Source organism: Ixodes scapularis, unplaced genomic scaffold, assembly GCF_016920785.2.
Source record: "Ixodes scapularis isolate PalLabHiFi unplaced genomic scaffold, ASM1692078v2 PGA_scaffold6__148_contigs__length_123643588, whole genome shotgun sequence".
In the NCBI taxonomy this organism is placed as follows: domain Eukaryota; kingdom Metazoa; phylum Arthropoda; class Arachnida; order Ixodida; family Ixodidae; genus Ixodes; species Ixodes scapularis.
In genome coordinates, this window is record NW_024609881.1 from 25,800,381 (window position 1) to 25,821,806 (window position 21,426).

General features: G+C 42.5%; 1 protein-coding gene across 1 annotated transcript; it reads right to left on the bottom strand.

Annotated features, from left to right (window-relative positions):
- Window positions 1-1,466: 1,466 nt before the first annotated feature.
- On the bottom strand, window positions 1,467-21,232 carry LOC115328695. Its single transcript, XM_042294716.1, has 2 exons — window positions 21,159-21,232; window positions 1,467-2,082 (listed from the first exon to the last, which is right to left on the bottom strand). Exons 1-2 carry the CDS (start codon window positions 21,230-21,232, stop codon window positions 1,467-1,469), a joined length of 690 nt encoding a protein of 229 aa, XP_042150650.1.
- Window positions 21,233-21,426: the final 194 nt, after the last annotated feature.

The window sequence follows — 21,426 nt, forward strand, 5'->3', positions numbered from 1 at the left end:
CCACAAACGTTTCAGTTCTTTGGCGCATCGCCGTGTTGCTCTAAACAGAACGAGATCGCCGATGTCAAAGCAGCGCTGTCGTGAACGTTGGCTTGTGGTTGCACACTCGTGGACCCTGTGACTCTCTTCGCTTTCAAAGCACACACGACGATTACGAATGATACTTTGCGTCTTCCGGGAACATCACAGAGGCACTTCTCTGGTCACGTCTTCGCTATGTGCTAGCAAACCCCGCAGCTCCTGGTGTATCGTCGAACCAAAACAATACCGGCGCCATGTGCCATGTTTAGCGTGCGTTGTTGCCAGATCTTACCGGAAGTCGAGACGCTGCGTCGCTCAACTCAGCAGCCAAGTCAACAAAAAAGAGCAAATCCAAGAGTGAGGGGCGGGGCGTAGTTCTCCGCGGCGGTCGAAAGAACGGGAGTTTGAAATGTGGAGATGTTCTGACTCCGACTAAATTACGTCCTGTGACGTAAATATTGCTAAAAAACAAATTATTTTTTCCGCGGAACATTTGTTTTGTGACATGCTTGTCCCGGTTAGCCTGTTTCAAAAAACACTTTTTTTTTTCTTTGCAATTACCCTTTAAGGAGGATGGATGTCGCCTTATCGCGTCCACCTGTAGTGTTGTCCACATTCTTGCATTGCGTGATGGATACTGTGGCGCTTGAACTCTATAGACTTCGTGCTTTTGTGTCGGTGGGAATGTTCTTGAGACTATATAAGGAGATGGACTAAATAAACGACTTAGCTGAGTTCGAGACCTCGTCCTGTGTATTTTCTGTCTCTTCTACGTTTAACTGTTTATTCCCTACACCGGTCTCACGTTAATCCAACATGGTTTATGAATGATGAAACGGCAAATAACAGGAGAAACTAAGCGTTTAAAGGGCAACTCTTCCGATTTTTCGGAATCCCGGACAAGAGCTCACCGTACTGAAGCTCATCGGACAAAAGCTCGCCGGACAAGAGCTCACCCATTTTTTCACAGATCCGGACAAAAGCTCACCAGGAGAAAATTTAATGTTGGTCTTAAGACGAGTGCGGACAAATTAGGTGCGTGCCTGTGACACTAAAATGCAACGATAAATTGAATCTGACAGGGGCATGGTTTGTTGATTAGAGAAGAATCAATCAATCAATCAATCAATCAATCGAGTTTATTGTCATGAGTTGCATCGTACAATTTATTGAGAACCATCTGGGCCCATAGCCTTTTGGCTAGTTTGGGCCCATTTTAATAATAACATATTAGGAAGGCAGCACTCTTAAGAAATATTACTGGAAATACAATAAAAGGAAAAGAAAAAAAAAGAAAGCAAGACAATAGAAAATAAACGTAGAAAGTGACTTGTTCAACTATATCCGGTAATTTATACATTATATAATAAAAACACGAGGAGCACGAGTGTATTCAAAGTGAAATGAATTTTTATGAATTCAATAACAGAATATGCGATTGAGTTTCAGGATGGTGGGAGACATGTTCTATTTAGAAAAATATAGTATTTCAAAGCGCTGTTAAAGTTGCCTGACTGGGTGACTGAAGATGGTAAAGTGTTCCAGATTTTAGTTCCGCATGATTGCATCAGTCGCTCGCCGTATACGTTATGAGACCGTGGTATGTTAAAGTGACCAGATGTGTTCGCCCTTGTTAATCGGGTACCCTTAATTAAGATGTTCGCTGGCAGTGGATTGTTTGATTTTAAAATATTATTTATTAAGCAAGCAATCTTATATTGTTTAATTTCCAGAAATGTGAAAATGTGAAGTTGATGAAATATGATATGAGACGGTTGGGAATAGTGGGAGTATGTCAAGATTCTGAGGGTTCTCTTCTGTAATTTAATCAATGGCAAAAGGTAAGTGTCATAAGTTACGCCCCAGGCCTCAATACAATATGTTAAATGACTATGAAATATAGCAAAATATATAAGTTTCATCGTGGGAGTGTCAAAGCATTGTCTCGCCTTCAGTAAGACATAACAAGCGTACGTTAACTTTTTACATGTATTTATAATGTGCTGTTGCCAATGAAGATGAGAATCTAATGTTACTCCCAGATATTGAAATGAACTAACTTCTTCCAGGATTGAATTTCCGATGCAAATTCGGAAGCAGTCGGTATTAACATAGTTTTTTATTGGAACGAAAAACTATATACTTAGTTTTATTTATATTTAAAGTCAATTTGTTAGAATTAAACCACTCCTGGAGAACTGTAAGTTCTTGATTGATTGTGTTTAGTAAGTTATGCAATGAATGGTGCGTGTAAATTAAGACGGTATCATCAGCGTACATTATTATGTCAGAGTTTAAAGCCATGTTAGGTAAGTCATTAACATACAATGAAAAAAGTATCGGTCCCAGTACAGAACCCTGGGGAATTCCGGTGTTTATTTGTCTCATCGAGGATTTATGATCTAACAAAGAAACGAATTGCGAACGAGATGACAAATAACTTGTAAAGAAATTCAAAGAGTGACCTCTGAAACCATATCGTTGTAATTTATTAAGAAGAATTGATTGATTACCAGCTCGCCTGCACTCTCTCACTGCTTATAATTTTATGGTCTACGGTATCAAATGCCTTTTTAATATCTAAGAATACACCGATACTAATGTTATTGTCATTTAAGGACTCATTTATTTTCTGAGAGAGAGAGATAACAGCACTAGCAGTTGACTTATTTGGACGGAATCCATGTTGATGCGGGGTGATAATATTGCATTTTTCTAAAAATGAGTTAATGTGTCGTACAATTAATCTTTCGAATAGTGTATTAATCGTGCTTAAAACTGATATAGGCCTATAATTTACAGGTTCATTAACGTTCCCACATTTATGTATTGGGCAGACTTTAGCGATTTTTAGTGAATCTGGATATACACCTTCTGTTATAGAATGGTTAAAGATATGTTCCATTGGAGAGCTAAGTACATCAATATTGCATTTTAAGACCTTAACTGAGATGCCATCAGAACCTGCAGATTTTTTATTAGACATTGAATTAACTAGATTTACAATTTCTATACTCGTAATTTCTTCAAAAATAAAAGTTTTTGGAAGGAAGTCAGGTAGAGAAACGGAATGTGCACTGCCGCTGGCAATGTTGTTAGCTAGGTGGTCTCCAAGATTAATGAAGAAAGAGTTGAATGCGTCTGCAGTCTCATCCGTGACTATAACAGGAGTTGTTTGCTTTTGCGATCTTGGCTTAATAACAGAGTTAATCACATTCCACGTTTTCTTGAAGTCCCCATGACTTTCGGATATAAGTTTAGAGTGATATTCTTTTTTACGCGTTCTTATCAGTGATAGAGATAGGTTGCGATGCATTTTGTATTGTGCCAAGTAGTAAGAATTATGTTTATGACGTTTCAGTTTCTGCTGCCACATGTTCTTCTCTTGAAGTGCGCATAAAATTTGACGAGTCATCCAGGGGCAGAAAAATCAAGTTTATTTAGCGATCGGTTAGAAGCGAATGCATTTTTCTACTAGCTCCAGCAGTGTTGGTAGATCCTGGTGCACCTGGAACCCCTCGCAAATGTTTTTCAGACAAATCTGCAAAAAAGTGTTTTTTTGTTTGTTTTTGTTTTGTTTTTGCGCCCGTGTTATTGGGGGCTCACCTCTCTGGGCTTGTTTCAACGTCGTGGCAACGAGTGTCTGATTTTGCTGTAGGCTTTCAATCAGCCTCCAGACGCTTCAATGGGCGTGGCCGACAAGCTTCTGGAACCAACTATTCCATTTTTCGCAGGTGTTGTTTGTCCGGCCTCTATCTTGAAGAGTGGCGTCGTACATCTTCCACCGTTTCGGGGGAAACTGCGGTCGTCGTCGCCGCACAGTCAGGCAAAGGGAAGAATTCGTTTTAGTCAGGCACGTAGCCAGGATTTTGGTTCGGAGGGAGGGGGGCGGACCGCCCATGACAAAATGCTCTATGAGGGGGAGGAGGAGAGGAGGCCCTTGCAAAATAAAAAATTTCGGACCCATGGCCGTACCCCATGCCCCCCCCCCCCCCCCCCCACCCTGACCACTTGCCTGGCTTTTGATGCCACTGTATAAGGAGCACAAGCATAACATTAGGGGCCTTTGCCATTCGTACAGTCAAAGTAGTCCAGCAGGTCGCCAATGTCACCGGTTGACTTTACCCTTATGTAGGTTAGTCCTTCCGGCACAAGCTGTGATGCAAAGAACGCCAGCCTATCCAAAATTTGGCAAAGCTTTCTAAATAGGTCATCAATATTGTAATTGTCCAAATATCCAACTCCCTTTCCTTCAAAATATTTTTTTTTTAAATTCGCAACTCGATGGTTTATATATTACAGTTTTGCTTCAGTTTCTCTTTGACATCATCCTGAGATAATCCTTGACTTCAAATACCCTTACGACTCATACTGACCGAAAGAATTTAATTTTCTTAGCCATTCACTTTAAATATTACCTTGAACCCCAAAAAACCCATGTATTAGTAAAGAAGAGACATTCCGCCCAACCTTTATGTGGGCGTTTAGCGTAACATAAGCACAATAAAAAAGCGAGCACACCAAAGGGTGGCTTCGCTTCTTCGGTCACTCTTCAGGGTTCCAAAGCATAGGTTCACGAAGTTTCTTGGGCGATGCACAAGGACGCTCCTAAATACAATGAGTCAAGCAATCTTGATCTCATCAACTCCATTCAGTTTCTGTGAGCTGAATTTCGGTCCCAAAACGTTGCTTCTCTGCCTGTTATGGCTTATCGTCGACACCTTTGCATGGGATGGGGTACCAGTTCTCCTAAAAATGGTGCAATGTGCATCGCGTCCGTACGTTATCCAAGCCCGTGTTTCGCCCGGGTAGCAAAAAAAAAAAAAGAAAGTGAGCTTTTGTCCGAGTCTGAGAGAAAACGGGTGAGCTCTTGTCCGGTTACCCTGCGTACCGATTTTTTGAGCTAACTAGTCCAAAGGCATAATCTGAATGGGGATGGCTTCCTGGTTTCGAAATGCTCTCTCGTTCCTCCAGATTCACCCTAATTAGTTTTAAAAAAAAGTTATATCTTGTTCACTGCCGAAACCAATACATAGTCTTGTCCAGTTTATGCCCAGTTTACACCGACACCCAAACGTAATGTCAATGGCGGGCAGCAAGGTCTGGTACGCTTGCGCCCGCCTTTCTCGCGTGAAACAGCGAGAAACCGGGGACGTTCGTGCTGTCTGAAGTTGTTGGTAATCTCTAGCTGCACAAAGTATGACCTTGACGTGCTTAACTATGAGAAATTGAAAAAAAAAAAACGGAAGCAATTTGGTTTTTGATAAAACCTTTTTTGCTCAAGCCGCGGCTCGCCAGCCTAATGAAGTCACTAGTGCATTTGTTCTCCCTTAATCAGAAGCTGAATGGCGAAGAAGAGTCGAAGAGTCAGGCAATCAAATTTTTGAGAAATTACCAAAGCACCACGGAAAATGCTTGGAATGTGGGTACAGATGCCCCACACGCTCGTATAACCCGAAGGAACGTCCCATTTGAGATTTTCCTTGGAAAAATTACCGTTGCAGGCGCCAGCACGTGTAACTTCTATTGTTGCATGCACATGCTGCTTGGTGCTTAAGTGACCTAATAAAATATCTATAGGTAATTTCAGAAAAGCGCTTCTGGTCTGCGCCATTTTCAGCGTTCGTGCGTGTGGCGCGTACTCTGCTCGCCTTCCAAAGCAGCGAACATGCGCGTGCTGGGCTGTGACCTGACCCATGTAGACTGTGATTCTCGTGAACAATAAAATGTATAGAATGGAATTAACTGCATTTGTGTAGACCAGATGGGAGGTTAATGGTCATGAAGATTGTGTTAAAATGACAATTAAAAGAACTCCGCAACCACCAAGCCCAACATCAATGTGCAATAGAATGCGTATAAAAGACACAAATACACTGTTCGTCTTCAAATAAGGAATATTTGTTCGAAGACACAATATTGCGTAAGGTACAAAAATGCAGCATAAGATATTTAATTCAAATAAAGTTAACAAAGTTACTAAATAATGTGCATTCGTATTTATGTCTTTTTTTTCGGAGAAGAATGCACTTGTTTAAACACTCATCGACGAGTGCACATTGGAAGGAAGGGATTCTTTTTAAGATTTTCTGAAGCTAAGTATTGGTTTAGCACAGTTTTCATCAGCTGTAAATTTGCATACCGCCCCTCAACGACATTATTATTTTCATGGTTTTAAAAATCCATTCAGTCCTATATAAATTTTTTTCCGGAATAGAATAAATTAAAGACGTTTGCATTGCTTTTGCGAGAAAATATTGCACGCCAGCCATTTGACAAGCCAAGCAAAGGCTCTATCGTATATCAAGGTGCAACCCCACCGTGCATGACGTTTTGGTGCTTTTCCGATGGCTTATAACTTTCTTTTTATGTATCTTACAATTATGAAATTAGTGACAAATTAAAGAGCAGTTTCTCAACAATGCTTTAATGTCTTGATATTACGATTATTTTTAGTTGTTAGTTAATTATTTGGCTTGTAATAGACTACAGTCTCTAATATTGAAAAAATTATTTCTCGAGTTATAACGTCCCATTGTCCACGATATTTTACGTGAGCGTTCGGTTAGATGTAATAAAATAAAAAAGTAAGCAACGAACTGTACAGATAATGTATATTTTAAAATAAAAAATGAAGTTTAAAATTGTAATGTTTTATGGCGCTATAAAAACGGAATCACGTCAACTAATCAAAATAACGAGACATTAAATTATGAAGCATCCTTCGATATTACATTTTCCAGAACTTCCATATCGATATATTACACGTTAAGAATGTTATAAGACCTCAAACTTTTCCCATTCAGTTACGGCGAATTGTAGTTTCTTAATATAAAGTACAGATGGCGACACGTGTTCAAGAACAGCTTGATGTGCATTTTCCGTCGTGTGCCGCTTGGAGCGCACGTGAAAGACAGAAGAAGCGCCAGATGTCAGGCTGTCAGATGCCTGGATGCCCGCAGTGAGCGAGCCAGAGATGTGAGAACAACAAGCGCGAGGCTGCGAGTGCACCACAGCTACTTTTGCGCGCGTTCTACTGTGCGTCGGTACACATGCCCGACGCGATCCAAATGAAATGGGCGCCATGAGGTGCAATCTGCCATTTCAGATTCCGCCACGTATGCGAAAACATTTTAATGTTTTTTATCACTTGCATAAATCATTTACGATATCAAACTATGCTTGTCGGAATGGTTGGGCTATATTTTGTTCCAAAAACCACCTCGGTGGCTCTTAAGTGGCAATGACATTAAAACGTCTCAGCTCCTCTCAGCCAACGCGCTGGCCTATGAATCTATATTTGTCGGGTTTAAATATCGGCCGAGGTGCCCGCAATCCGACGGAGGCCAATCTGAGATTTCGGTTGCATGTCGAAAGATCTATGGTTAGTCAAAATAAACCCGCAATAATTTTTTTTTTATTTGGGCTTGTTAAGTGCTTTTTGTTGGTTTGGCTTGTGAAACCCTAATATCTGAATATTTGCTTTGCTTACCTTAGTTCGGAGCGCAACCAACGCTACGGGCTGATGAAGCCACTGAAGCAGCGCCAAGAGCGCGAAGTTAAGCTGTTCGTTCTGTTTCTGTGCCTATGCGGTCGGGCTAAAGTAGACCCACTAAATAAGCTACGCTTCATACAGATATGGATGCTTAAAATGGTGGTTGTCAGTTATCTGAAGCTTTATCTGAAATCACAGAAAAAGCTTTTCCGTCCTCCACAAATGTCTATACAGTTGGCGACAAAGCAAAGCAATATTACGTGAGCTTCCTGACATCGAAACTATTGCTGAGGAAGTCGCACTTTTGAATCATGACGACCGGCAGTTGCATTTGATTTGTTACTAGCCACCAACATGGCGGCGCCCAAAACAATATCGGGGGAAAAATTGCCGATACTCTAAGTGTAGCTCATTTGGTGTAGCTCACAGGGTAAATCAAGTGCGGTGGGGGATCGTTGGCCCAGTGTGTTGTGGCACCGCAGATCAGAGCACATGGAGAAATGCTCGAGTGCGAGCTCCGTTCAAAGCACGGAGCTCCCGCTGCCGAGCGTGCAGGGACTAAATCCCCTCGATGTATTTACGTTGGTCTTTCAAATAACCTCAAAGGTGCCAGTGCACGAGGCCCGTGTCTCAACCGGCCCTTGGACACAAATGGCGACGCAGCACTAATACATTCGAGTTGCCCGTGTGGCACGCGTGCCACACGGGCAACTCAAATGTCATTTACAACGAATGACATTCATGTGATCAACGAATCGGCTCGCGATCTGTCGCGCGTGGAACGCCCCACGCTCGGAGTGTCGCGCGCTGATTGTCCAATCCTTCAAATGTCATTCGTTGTAAATGGAATTCGAGTTGCCCGTGTGGCACGGGCACCGTGGGCACGGGTATATAATGACTGGCCCTTGAAAGACGAATGGCGGCGGAGCTCCCGCTCGTGGCACGTGTCTCGCGTTTTCACAATAATGGTTGGCGGTACTTGTAAAAAACGCCTTTATCAAGGGGCTTTAGCAGGGACTCTGGGTTCAGTCGCCCATCTGCATCCTACCGTCGTGCGATCGTATATCACATATACTGCGTAATGCACGTTAAAGACCCCGAGCTAACAGTTGCACTGCACTTTTTATAACCTTCATCGGGTAACAATGTCGTCCTACGAAACTGCTGCTCTCTAAAAAACTAACGACTAATTTTGAATGCGCCGTTACATCGCATTTTTAATGTGTATTCGTGTTCTTTTCTATTTTTATTTTTTTTTTTGACTACATCTTTGATTATGTGGCTCTTACTTATAATGAAACAGACTATAGTTGTCAGACTTCTGGAAAAATATTATATAACGAAGAAAATGGCACGTGAACGTAAAAGTAAAAAAAAGAAAAACGCATACGCGCACTTAATAAAAATAATTGAAAAATAGAATTGATTACAATTGTTTTTTCAAAGGTTTGAGCGCCCCAAACGCTATAAAAGCGAGCTCGGTGCTTTGGATGGTGCGCTTGTTCACTGGAAGTGTAGTTCAGGACAGTATGCTCGTACTTGTATGTTCCGCTTCGCTCGCAGTATAAAACCAAATACTTTATTGGTAATGTATTTAGTGAGACAAATCTTACCTTCTGTATATGTGCAATGCCCTCAGTTTTCGCGTGATTACACGTTTTTTTATCATTATTGTTTTCGTTTCCCACGGCGATTCAGTTCGTGCTCTTTTGTGTGCCACATGAATTATTAGAGACCAAGGTAGCCCAGAAGCATTCTTTTTCGCGGACTCTAAAAAAACAAAAAAAAAAACCTGTGCAACTTGCCACGTGTGCCACAACCAATAGAAAATATTCTAAGCTTCACATATGACCGCTTGCCTGACTAAACATTGTTGTTTTTCAAGAACAATTGCGATCGTATGAAATCACGTGGGAAAAACTCGTTCTAAGCACGCGACCGTTGGCATGCATTGAATACTCATAATCGGCGCCGAGATGATTGGCGGCCGTCAGCAGGTGGAGTTTTTCTGCCAACCCAGAGTTGGAATGTTTTCTTCTTTCTGTTGTAAGCAATCAGGAGACAGCTTACACCAAATCTGAGGGTAATAAATTACTATGGAGCATTCAAACACAATGGCCTGAGCAGTATATGTGTGCAAGCTTTAGCTTTTGATGCACCCTTAACTTTCGACAAGCTCAACGCTAGTGTAAAACATAGGGCTGTTTCATTCTTAATCAGCGTACCATGCGCATGCTTACACTATATTTTATACAACGTCAAAGCCTACCCGTTTGCATCGCTTTCATTTTTGCACACCACTACATGCGCGCATGAATCACCAAACTAAGACTGGCACAGGATGTCACAAAAACAATTTACAGGGTTGTTTTTTTTACCACAAAAATAAACTTCGCACTGCCTAACGTTCATTCTCCGCCCAAAGGTAGCGCTAGGTCACAACCAGATGCCAAAGTTTCATCCCAAACGGACACCTTATGCAAAAGTTTTAAGTGATTTTCTGAAAATTCCAATGGGAAGAATGGAGCCCATTTTTGCCTGTTCTTTGTTTCTGGTGCCCATAGAGCCCCATGTATTCGAAAACTCTGTCGGCAGCTATTTGTCCATTGAACTTTTCAGAAAATCACTTATAATTTTTGAAAAAGGTATAGTATTGGGCTGAAACTTTGACATATGGTTGTATCTCTAGCGCTACCTATGGGCGGAGAATGAGCGTTCGGCGATGCCTAGTTTATTCTTGCGGTAAAAAAAAACCATGTATTTGTTTTTGTGACACCCTGCAAGTTGCTTAAACTATGTGCAAAAGCTATCAACAGACCCAGAATCTTTGCATGGTCAGTCATTGCATTTATCACCGAATTCGTATTAAAATTAATAATTATTCTTTATTGCTGCGAGTTTATTTTTAACCTCGGCATTTTTATTATGACCCCCGCACCAGTCCTACTTTGGGTTTACCAAACTCAACATCTAAACCTGAGTGTCATTTTTTGTGTTTTCCAGTCTCGTGGTTTGGGTCAAAATAAACACCCAGCTACCTAAATGAGATACATGACCGCCCAAAAAATAGTATTTTCTTTTAGGTAGTTAATTCCTCAAGCTAGAATTTTGGAAACCAGACTATGACGTCATCACGTTTTGCTGGAAATCCACAAAGATCCAAACAGATGCACGATCAAAGGGCCGGCCCGTCATATTGCCGCCCGCAGAGCCGAGAAAGCAACGCTCGGTCATGGACTTCAGATTCGCGTTCATTCTTGCACCAGACGGAACTTTCGCCCTGTTTTCTTGTCCTCGAAAGTGCCAGTTCATCCTCGCCCCGAACGCGCGACGCTCGAACCTTCTTTGCCGAACTTTCGAGATGGTGACGTGACGCATTCTAGATAAGCAACTGCCAGCGACCTTGTCGAGTCAGTCTCGCTCACGCTCTTTGTTACGCTGCCGTATCGCCACCTGCTTTTCTGCTGCCTTGACGCTCTTTGTTTACTTTTTTTGTTTTGTTTGGAACAAGTTCGCCGATTAAACTTTTATTTTTCAGTTCACTGTTCGTCCTCTCGTCACCTTCATTTGTATCAGTATAAATCTGATCACATTGTAATATGTGTCATTGGCCTCTGAAATCTCCGATAACGGCGCACAGGCAATTTTATATTTTTCAACGCGTCGGTAGTTTTGTTGGGCATGTGTCTCGCCATTTGGCTCAGGACGATTTTCGCGTTTTGTTCTGCCTACATTTGCTGGAGACGTGAGCTTGGAGCGTAGGTAATTGGCCCCCTTGCGCGAGAACTGGCGCAGCCGTGCGCGTTCCAAAGAAAGCGCGTGCAGAGAAAACCAAGCAAGAAACCAGGGATGCCAAATTCTGGATATAGTAGAATATCCAACTGTATCGAAGCGCCACCGCACGCGATTTCTCGCATTGATCTACAGGCCTGGAAGGCGATCCCACCGCCATCTGTAGGTTCAGAACCACACTAACCAAGGGTGGGGTTGCACCTTAATGGAGCTCAACACCTGCTCCATAAACCTCTGTAATACCAGACAGGAATAGCAATGTGTCAAAAGTCATATCTAAACTCAGACTTGAACTTTGTTTCGACCGTTTCACTCCTCATATTTAACATATCGGCCACGTGAGTGGAACTCCGAGAGTAGCTCGAGCTAGATTCGAGGTTCGAAACATACATAGTGTTTATAAAAAAAAAAAATTAAAAGAAAAATCACTGAAGCAATTGTAAATAACAAATGTGACTTCTCAAAATTACGACATTAGGGCTACATTGTGTACAGTATTTCTCGATGTTATTGCCGCTCCTCTTTGAACAGATGTCGCAGTGGCCACAGCCTGCTTGAGTTTGCGCTTGCCACTCTTGAAGCTGTTCTACCTGCAGAAGGTTACTGAACTCGCAGCACGCGGCTATAAATTACTCCATGTATAAGTGAGAATATTTCACGTGACACTAGTTCTCTCGGCACACAGCTCCCGCAAAAGCACCTTGACGTGACTGGCCACCGTTGTAGACTGGGGACGTTTTTTTTTGTTTTTTTCGCTCATGAAAACAAAATAAAAAATAAGCTTTTTTTCCCGGCACTGTTTCTACAATGTACCGCGGAGCAGATTGCTACACATTACAAATAACTTTAGCCTTGAAGCTGTGAAAAAATAATCTCCATCACTGTGGTCCGGAAAGCCACTCCGTGGCTGCCAGAGTCGCTCGTCCTCCTGCCCGCCTGTGACGTACGCGGGTAAGGAAAAGTAGGAATTTTTAATTGTTGCCAGTATAGAATTGCGTCCTGGAAACCTCGTGGCCGGCGTAACTTAAAAATTCAATACCTGCAGGGGAAAATTTTATTTTTATCAAATATAGTGGCTATTAGTTGAGAAAGTGTGATTGATGCGGCCCGCCAAATTTCAGCCAAATCAAAGACCACCTAGAAATGGACAACGTTCCCCTTTAATAGGGCGAACTTGTACCCAAAAACAAAATAGAAGAAGCTTAGCATCGGAATCGTTTTGTAGAGAAATTCAGCCTTTGCTCTCTGGTGAAAACCAGAGTGGAAAGGCTGGAAAGGTTGACGCCATTTATGAGAGACGGCACCAACCAGATAACCGGCCAGCCGGTTGTCTGGTTTGCGCCGTCGCTCACAGATGACGGTAGCTGTCGAGAGTTTTGTGTCGACATTTGTTTGCCCGCGGACACGATACTGCGGAAACTAGTCCTTAACAGCTCCGCTGTAAAGTGACGTCAAGCTCAAGCGTGGGTTCACTCTTTCGATTGTAGACTTTTATCCCAACGGATTACGACCAGTTTCATGGTGTCAAACGAATGTTTTGGAAGCTCGCTCCAGTACCCGCGCAGCGGTCCGAAGCAAATGCTCAGCATAGTCCATTTTAGGTCGGCCGCTCGACCTGCGAGCCAGCCTTCCTCCGACGCCGCGGCACTGAATAGCACGGGTGTATTTGAATGTTGGTTTTCGCATCGTTTCCTCCCGTTAATTTCGCAGTAACCATTCTAAATGTCGCAATAGTAAATTTTTGGTGATTCGAAGAATCGGAGACTTTTTTTGGATAAATTAAATAAACTCAACGTTGATTCTAACGTCTTTAATAGCTCGCAATTTGTAACATGTAGCGGCATGAACTCCTCCTCTGCACCCGTCACTTCTGGCGTACCCCAAGGATCAGTCTTGGCGCCTTTACTTTTCTTCATCTATATTAATTACTTGCATGAGATGGTTTCTTATTCATTTGAACTCTTTGCTGATGATTGTGCTATTTATGATGTAATGACTCGGACTCGCAAAAACTACAACATGACTTCGACTTTATATTTAGATGGTGCAAACTCTGGTCAATGGAGCTTAGCATTAACAAATGCAACATCATGCGCATAACCCGCAAAGCCAAATTTACTACTGCTTATAATATTCCCAACACACCCCTGGAACTTGTGGCCTCCTACAAGTATCTAGGCGTGATCTTAAGCGACGACCTTTCCTGGAAACTTCATATTAACTACGTGATTAACAACGCTAACCGAATGCTTGGCTTTCTCAAACGTAACTTTCCTCAAGCTCTAGCATCATTAAAACTGACTCTTTACGAAACACTAGTTAGGCCTGAGCTCGAATATGCAGCTGCCATTTGGGATCCCTCAACCATCTACCTTATCAACTCACTTGAAGGTATTCAGAAGAGAGCTACGCGTTTTAAACTGTACAACTATAACCGCACGGCAAGCGTAACGCCAATGAAAAGCATAATATTACTTCCAACCCTCGCACATCGGCGCATGGTTTACCGAATCTTCCTTGTTCATAAAATCTATCACCATGTAACTTACCTCAAAGTTTAAATGATAATCTCCCGCATACCTTGTTTCAGCACGCCTTGATCATCGTCACAAAGTTGATGCACCATTTCGTCACTCTAATGTTTATTACGTTTCTTTTATTATAACAACTTCTAGTGATTGGAACTGCTTACCTGCATCTCTCACATCAATTATTGACCATGCTCTTTTTTGTACTTCTATTGTCAACCTCATGTTCCCAATTGTTTGAGTTTTTTGTTCATTGCTCCTTTTGTATTGTTATTACTATTATTCCACACTCCCCTCTTTAATGCCCTTGTGCCCTGAGGGTAAAATAAATAAATAAATCAACTGATAGTTGGGGTAGCTAAAGAAAATCACGGGAGTACCCCTCTAATGGAGCATAACCTGCCGCTGTTTAGAAGACAACAACGTCGCTTTAGTATCGCGGCGTCGGAGGCGGTCGAGATTTGGCCGTGTGCCATACACGGTTCGACCCGCCCTCCGTGGCAACCTTCGCCTCGCGCTGCTTGGGTCGTTGGACGCCATGAGATGCCGAACGATTGCCGCGAGTCCGTAGCGGCGTGTCGGTGTCGCTGGGTGTCGTGCGGTATTTCCGGGAGCGTATATTCAGAAGAGCTTGTGGGGTTAGTCAACAGGGCCAGTGACAGAACTCTGTTTGCCGAGTTACCATGAACGTCGCATAGTCTGGTTTAACGGGGGCAGAGAGAGGAGGGGGGGGGGCCCGAGGCTTAGGTGAACACGCTTCGGAAATTCGCACCCAAAGCGTCCCATAAATCAGGCGACGCTCATTGAGACGCGCCAATCAGTGCACCGGAATAGACCTATCTCTGAACTACTCAAGCATCGAAGAGAATGATGGGAAAGTAGGTCTACGCGCTGAACGCCCTCGCCTTCCTCGTATAAAATATTCGAAGTAAATAGCCCACATAAGGCGTTGAATAATGTGCGTGCAAGATGCCGTTTCTTTTAGGCCTTCGATTTAGAACAGTTAAGGCTAGAGGCACCAGCACGTGCACCGCGTGTAACTACGCTTGTAGCATGCTCCCCGGCGCTTCGGTAATTGCAAAATCTGTATTGGTCGTGTTGACTTACATCTTTACAAGCTATTCCGAATACACAAAGGGAGAGGATCGGAATTCCCGGCCAGCCTCAAATGCTGGCAGGGTGCATCTAGAGCACGGTGTAAGATACACTCTTTAGGTGAGGACACGGCGGGGCTGAATGCGCGGCGCGAGGAATCAGATAGCGTTCGTTCGACGGGCATCCGAAAGGCTGCATTATTCCGCGGCCACCGTGCCCGCGGCTGACAGTGTCGCCGGCGGCCAAACGGCGAAACTGCGTAAGAGCGACAAAAAATTATCTCGTTGTCATGACACCCCGGTACGCCGTCGTCTTTCTGCACGTGCGACTACCTCGTACGAGCTCTGCACGTGTGGAGCATGAGGCGGCACGAGCCGTCTTGTGCACTGCTGTCTTCCTTCTGCGTCTTACACCGTGCCCACGGGTCGACGAGTCATATGCTGGCGCCGCTTGAAACCATAGTGAGAGAGAGAAAGAGAGACAGAGAGTGAAAAGCGAACGTTATCGGCACGTCGCGAGTAGCGCGCTGTCCTCACTTGAAGAGTATTATCTTACATTTTGGTCTAGAGCCACTGAAGGCTGGTTCTCATTTTACACCAGAGAGCTGATATAACGCTGTTCACGTGTCGTCTGCTGCTTGTCGTCTGCCATGAGCAAACGTTTTGACAGTGCGATACAAAGCTGATGAACTCTCCCGTCAGCACGTTTTTGGCGCGATGTCAGCGCTCTATGTGCTTGGAGCGCTCTGCTGCATCTGTGAACAGGCCTTTACTGGACTACGCTTAGAGTACTGGCGCTCTGTTCTCCGCTATTGTAATGGGTGCCACAATGTTGCTGCTTAGTGCAGGACAGACGCAAATGTAGATCGTCAAAATTTAGAAATGCTATTTTCTCAGCTTTTGATCCGGTGTTGTGAAGCTCAACGGTGTTATACTTCGTCTCATCCTACGATGGACTAAAGGCCAAAGCTACGGGCCGCCAGGTCCAATCACGTTCCACAATAGGCTATGACAGGCTTAACATTAATTCAGGATGAACGAATAATGCTCCCGATCAAAATGCGTTGCATCATTTCTATGGCTTTGGCACTCCGAAGAAACTGTACGTCATGGCTTTCTTTGCAATGTGAAATTGATGAATCACTCACTAACGTTCATCGAAGCGAAAGAGCAGGCGATTTCTAAGTGGCTCGTAATTGGATCTGGTGGTTCGTAGCTTTTGCCTTTAGTCCATCGCAGGGTGAGACGAAGTATAGGAAGCTCACGCGATATATTGCTTTGCTCTGTCGCGAAATGCTTTAACATTTCTGGATAAAGGAAACGCATTTCCTGCGATTTCAGATAAAGCTTCACATAACTGGCAACCATGATTTTAAGCCCCAAGACGGCTGAAGTCTTGTTACTATGAAACGTAGCTTATTTATTCATTCTTTTTTTCATTCTTTTTTTCATTCTTTATCTGGATTTTCACCGGCAATGCCGGGTAGGGAGGCAGGGGCGAAAGGCTTTTTTGCCTCACCCCCTGTACAGTTCAGAGCAGCACGCAGAGTACATTTGCCGTGCTAAGAAATACCCCGGCGACACGTTTCATGACTAAAACACCGAGCAACTTTAAGATAGCAATACAATTAAATGAAATTGCGATAAAATTGGCAGCAGAACAAACAGAAACACTTGTCAGCCTTCAGTTGCTCTTAAAAAGTTACGGCTTCAACGGCAAGAAGAGACATAATATATGGACAGTTAAGGATGAATATATTTCCCGCAAAACAAAATCGCCATGAGAATGAAACAAGAACATGGTCTAAAGCACAGAAGAAGACTCATTCAAGATCCGCAGGGGAGAACGGCGATATAATCGGAAGCAGAAGCAACATCAGCTAGCACTTTCCACAGCCCTTTGTTGCTATGAACAGTCCGAAAGGCAAAAAGGGACAAAAATATGGACAAATAAAAAAATAGTAGATTTCTGGCAAAACCAAAGTGGTCATCAGAAAAAAACACGAACAAGTAGAATATGCATCCCAGATACGCACGAGAATGATGACATGGTGAAGCATTAAATCTATGCACACCGCAGAGTCATGAAGATAATATCGATGTCGGCAGGTTTAGCTTTGGTGATTATGAGTAAGTGACATTGCGTGTTATATGAATGATCTTTGCAGCTTGTTTATATTTTAAATAAGGAACAGAAAAATCAAGATGATTGTCAACCAGATTCAGCAAATTTGGTGCATGATAACTCATTTTTTTGTTTTCCGTAGTTTGTCCGCATGCTCGGCTTTCTTCTTTTGTCATGTCGAAATGTAAATCGTTTATTTGAACTGTTTTGATTTGTTTCATAGAGACTTTTCTTATATATCGCTTGCAATAATTTAAAGTAATATATTTGGTTTGCCTTAAGAATTGCGTGTTTCGCGATATTGTATGAGCTATTAAATTTGGTTTTATTTCCTTTGTGTTTTTCGAGGAGTCGTAGCGCTCTTTTTTGTATAACATTTATTTTGTCGTAATTGGAAACGCCTGTTGTGCCCCAAGGCCAAATTCCGTAGCATATTTTAGAATAGAGCAAACAGCATTACAGCATTTTGTTTTACCAGGTAGAAACAAACGTTGCTATTATTTGCATGCAACCAACCGACCTGCTTAGTTCTGACTTCAGTTTTGTCACATGGGTTGTCCATTATAACTGTTCATTGAACCAAACACCCAACATTTTTTATCCTATATTTGTTCCATTAAATTATCTTCAAATTTGATACAAATCGAGCCATCGCTGGGTTTATTTACTGGTCTAAATATTATACATTTTGTTTTATCCGTATTAAGTTTTAATTCGTTATTTTTAAGCCAGGACGACAGCTTTGTTAGGTATACGTTTGCTCATTTTTCTAGTGCCGATTTTGTCCTACCAGTGAAAAATACATTTGTGTCATCGGCGAACATGACTAACTTTGGTGAATCTGGAATGGTCATGATATCGTAATATGTGCTAGGAATATAATGCTGGTCCCAAAATAGAATCTTGAGGGACGCCAAATTTAATTTCTAACTTTCTTGATAGTACATGTTTAATTTGAACACATTGAAAGCGATTTTCTAGGTATGATGATATACGCTTCAAAGCGACACCACGTATACCATAATTTTCCAATTGACAAAACAGTATGGAATGCTTTTCTAAAATCTAAGAATAATCCTAGGGTAATTAGTTTTATCTACGATTGTATCATTGAAGTTTGTGAGTACCAGTTTGGTATAATTTTCTTTTTGAAAGCCATACTGAGGTGCGGTAATAACATTATGTTTATTGAAAAAGTTTACTAGCCTATTGTTTAAAACACCTTCAAACATTTTTGTAAAGACGGACAACACCGATATGGGACGATAGTTTTTTAGGTGATTTTCGCCTCCTCTTTTGTATACAGGGTCTGCTCTCGCGACCTTGATGTCACCAGGAAAAATTCCCGTTGCAAATATGCTGTTGTAACTTTGGATAGAGTCTTGCTCATTGTAGGTGATGTCTTCTTTATTGGGACGACCTTGATATTGTCAAGTCCTGGAGCTACGTTGTATTGCAGCTCCATTATTTGTTTATGTACTGCTTGGAGTTGTCGGCGACAGCATAGTTGACCATGGAATACAAGAACTATGATTACATGAATTTGTTATTTGGGGCTTATCTGGCACTCCCACGTTGATAAAATATTGGTTCATCGTGTCAGCTAGTTCCACGCCGCTTATCTAGTTGTTGTTTATGCTGAGTTCCTGCAGATTATTTTGCGTGTCTTTCCTGTTTGTTAGAATGTTCACGGTATCCCATATTTTTCTCGGATTTTCGAAGATGCCTTAAAATCTTCGAAGATAATACACCGATTTTGTTTTTTTAATGTCACAATTTAGTTTGTTTCGTTTTTTTTTTTTTTTTGCTTTAAATTCGGTTAGTATACTTTTATCCCGTTTTTTGATACAGTGATGGTACAAATTGTTCTTCTTTTTAATTCTCTTATAAAGAAGATTGTCAATCCACGGCTTGCGAGCTTTGTTTTTTCGTTTTCTTTCAATATTTATGGGGAATGCGTTATCATATAGTTGCATCATTTTTCCCATGAACTCACTTTAAGCTAGGTTAGGATTTTCTTCGAAAATATACCGCACTCCAGTCTTCATTATCAACTAAGTCCTTGACATTTTGAAGTGCTTCGTCACTTACTCTGCGACATTGAAATGATTCTTGCTCTGTACCTTTGCAATTGTTGGGAATAGAGGCTGGCCGAAAAATGGGGAAATGGTTCCTAATATCTTGCGTGAATATTCCGGCCATGGCATGACTCGTGATTAAAGTTGTTACACAGATATCGATTGAGGTGGCACTTCCTAAGGTGACCCCAGTTGGCAGAGTTATAAAATTGCTACAGCCGTAGCACATCGTGATTTTATTAATCTGTTGCATGTAGTGTGTCTGAGTGTATTATTATTGATATCACCCATTGAGAAATATGGTAGTAACTTCGGAGCGAGCAAGCCGAGCAAACGATCGTAAAATCAAATAAAACTGCTTTCGTTTCCTTGGGGGGGGGGGGGGGGGGGGCGGTATGTGGCAGCAACTAATACCCCTTCAAGATGTACCGTGAGGCATTCAACATTTTCGTTTATTATCGTGAAAGCATCCACTACTGAATAAGGGCGGCAATTTTCGACATATATAAGAATTCCCCCACCTATTTGATTGTCCCTCGTTAAGTTGGCACAGCTGTGGTTACCAAAATGCGGCGGTTGATCATTTTTGTTCAACCTTGTTTCGGTAAAGATAACCACGTTAAAACGTACAGAATGCGAATAAAAAAACATAACAAGAGCGTCTGTTTTGCCATTAATACTTCTTGCGTTTATGTGAATAGCTGAGAACGTAGATGAAATTTGACCTTCCAGTTTCATTAAAATCTTCAGTCGTAAAGTACTTACATGGCTGTTTTTCCTGAATTTTAAAGGAATTGCTATAAAAGATCTAATCTTACCAGTTTTCTTCCTACACCCATTTTGCTACGTCAGCTTGGGTATCAACCTTGCCATCTTTGTTCTAGACATGCTTCCAGCCTACTTCCGTTTTCTTTTTTTTTGCTAGCAGCGCCCGTCAGCTTCTTGCTTTGTCGCGTTAAGTGTTCGTTTATATAAACACCGTTAGCCGAACCACTGAAGCCCAGTGTTTCAGTTGTCATCCGCTTCTTCTTTGCTTTCATGAGCAGTGCATTTCTCTTGGATCGTGGCAGGAATGGCACAATTATATTTTTTCCGTTGGCTTTAACGTAGGCACCCTGTAGCATACACCAATACGTCTTTTTCGTCCACTGTTTCACCCAATACTTCACCCATCTTTTTTAGAATGTCGTTTGCGTCGTCTTGTGGCGGGATTCTTCTGATTTGTAGGCTATTCAGTCTTCTAATAATTTCTAGATCATCTAGTCTAACGCGTAAATCCTGCCTTTTCTGTTGTAGTTCATAGTTATATTGTATCAGTTGTGGAATTTCCTTCGGTAATGATTTTAGCTCATTGGAGATCGAATTTAGCCTCGTCGCAGGTGTCACTATTGAATTTGACACTATATTTTACTGATTGGAGGTCAACTCGTATCTTGGGCGCAGATCATCATTCGCTTTCGCAAAATTTTCTTCCTTCTTTCTCCACCGATGAGATAAAATGTAGAACAGGCGGCACAGTACACGGCACAATACAGACAGGAATTTCGGCTGCGTTCGGCAGCAGTGCAAAAACAAGAAGCGTAGAAAAAAACAAACAAACATCGTAGTCGATGTTTGTTTGTTACATGCTTGTTGGCAAAGCACCGCTGCCGAACTGAAGATGGACCACGATTGTTGTCGTTTCTTGTAGTTTCTTAGTGACTCCAGCCTCGATGCGTCCATCTTGTCTTGCTTTCTGTTCCATCCGAGCTCATGGAACAGGTTTTCGAAGAAAAAGCCGATGAAATGATCACTCCCGCTCCCTTCGACAGGCCCTCGACAATGACGGGGATGCACAAATCCGCGGTAGAGTACGCTCTACCCTCGGTGGTAAAGTGGTCTTGTAGCATCTACAGGGGAAGCGCCGCTCCCTTAGAACGCCACTGGCTAATCTAAAACATTTGTTTGAGTCGTGCAAAAGTAAATTCGAAAAGATAAAAAAATGACGCAGCCGATGTTTATCTCGGGTGGATACAGTGTTCGTACCTGGCGTAATAGGCATCGTCCGAACGCTGGGGATCGTCGGGAGTTCCGTAAACTGTTGATGTCACGACGGGCATCTCGTCGCGCTGTGGCCCGCACGGTCGTCCCGGTTCGTTTGTTGTGCCCTATCTGCGGTCCAGAGAGGGGTCCCAACCACCGACCAGTACCACCCTGGATGACACGAAGCATTTTCTTGAAAGCCTGGAGCGCTTTGAGTGGAACAGTGCTCGTTCCACGGAAGAACGCTTCAAAGCAGTGACTTTGAGCTCTC

Coding starts and splice junctions, on each gene's coding strand:
- LOC115328695 (XM_042294716.1), bottom strand. CDS start 21,232: ATGCCCGTCGTGACATCAACAGTTTACGGAACTCCCGACGATCCCCAG. Junction 2,083..21,158: donor GACGATGCCTATTACGCCAG/GTACGAACACTG, acceptor AATCCTGGAAGA/AGTTAGTTCATTTCAATATC.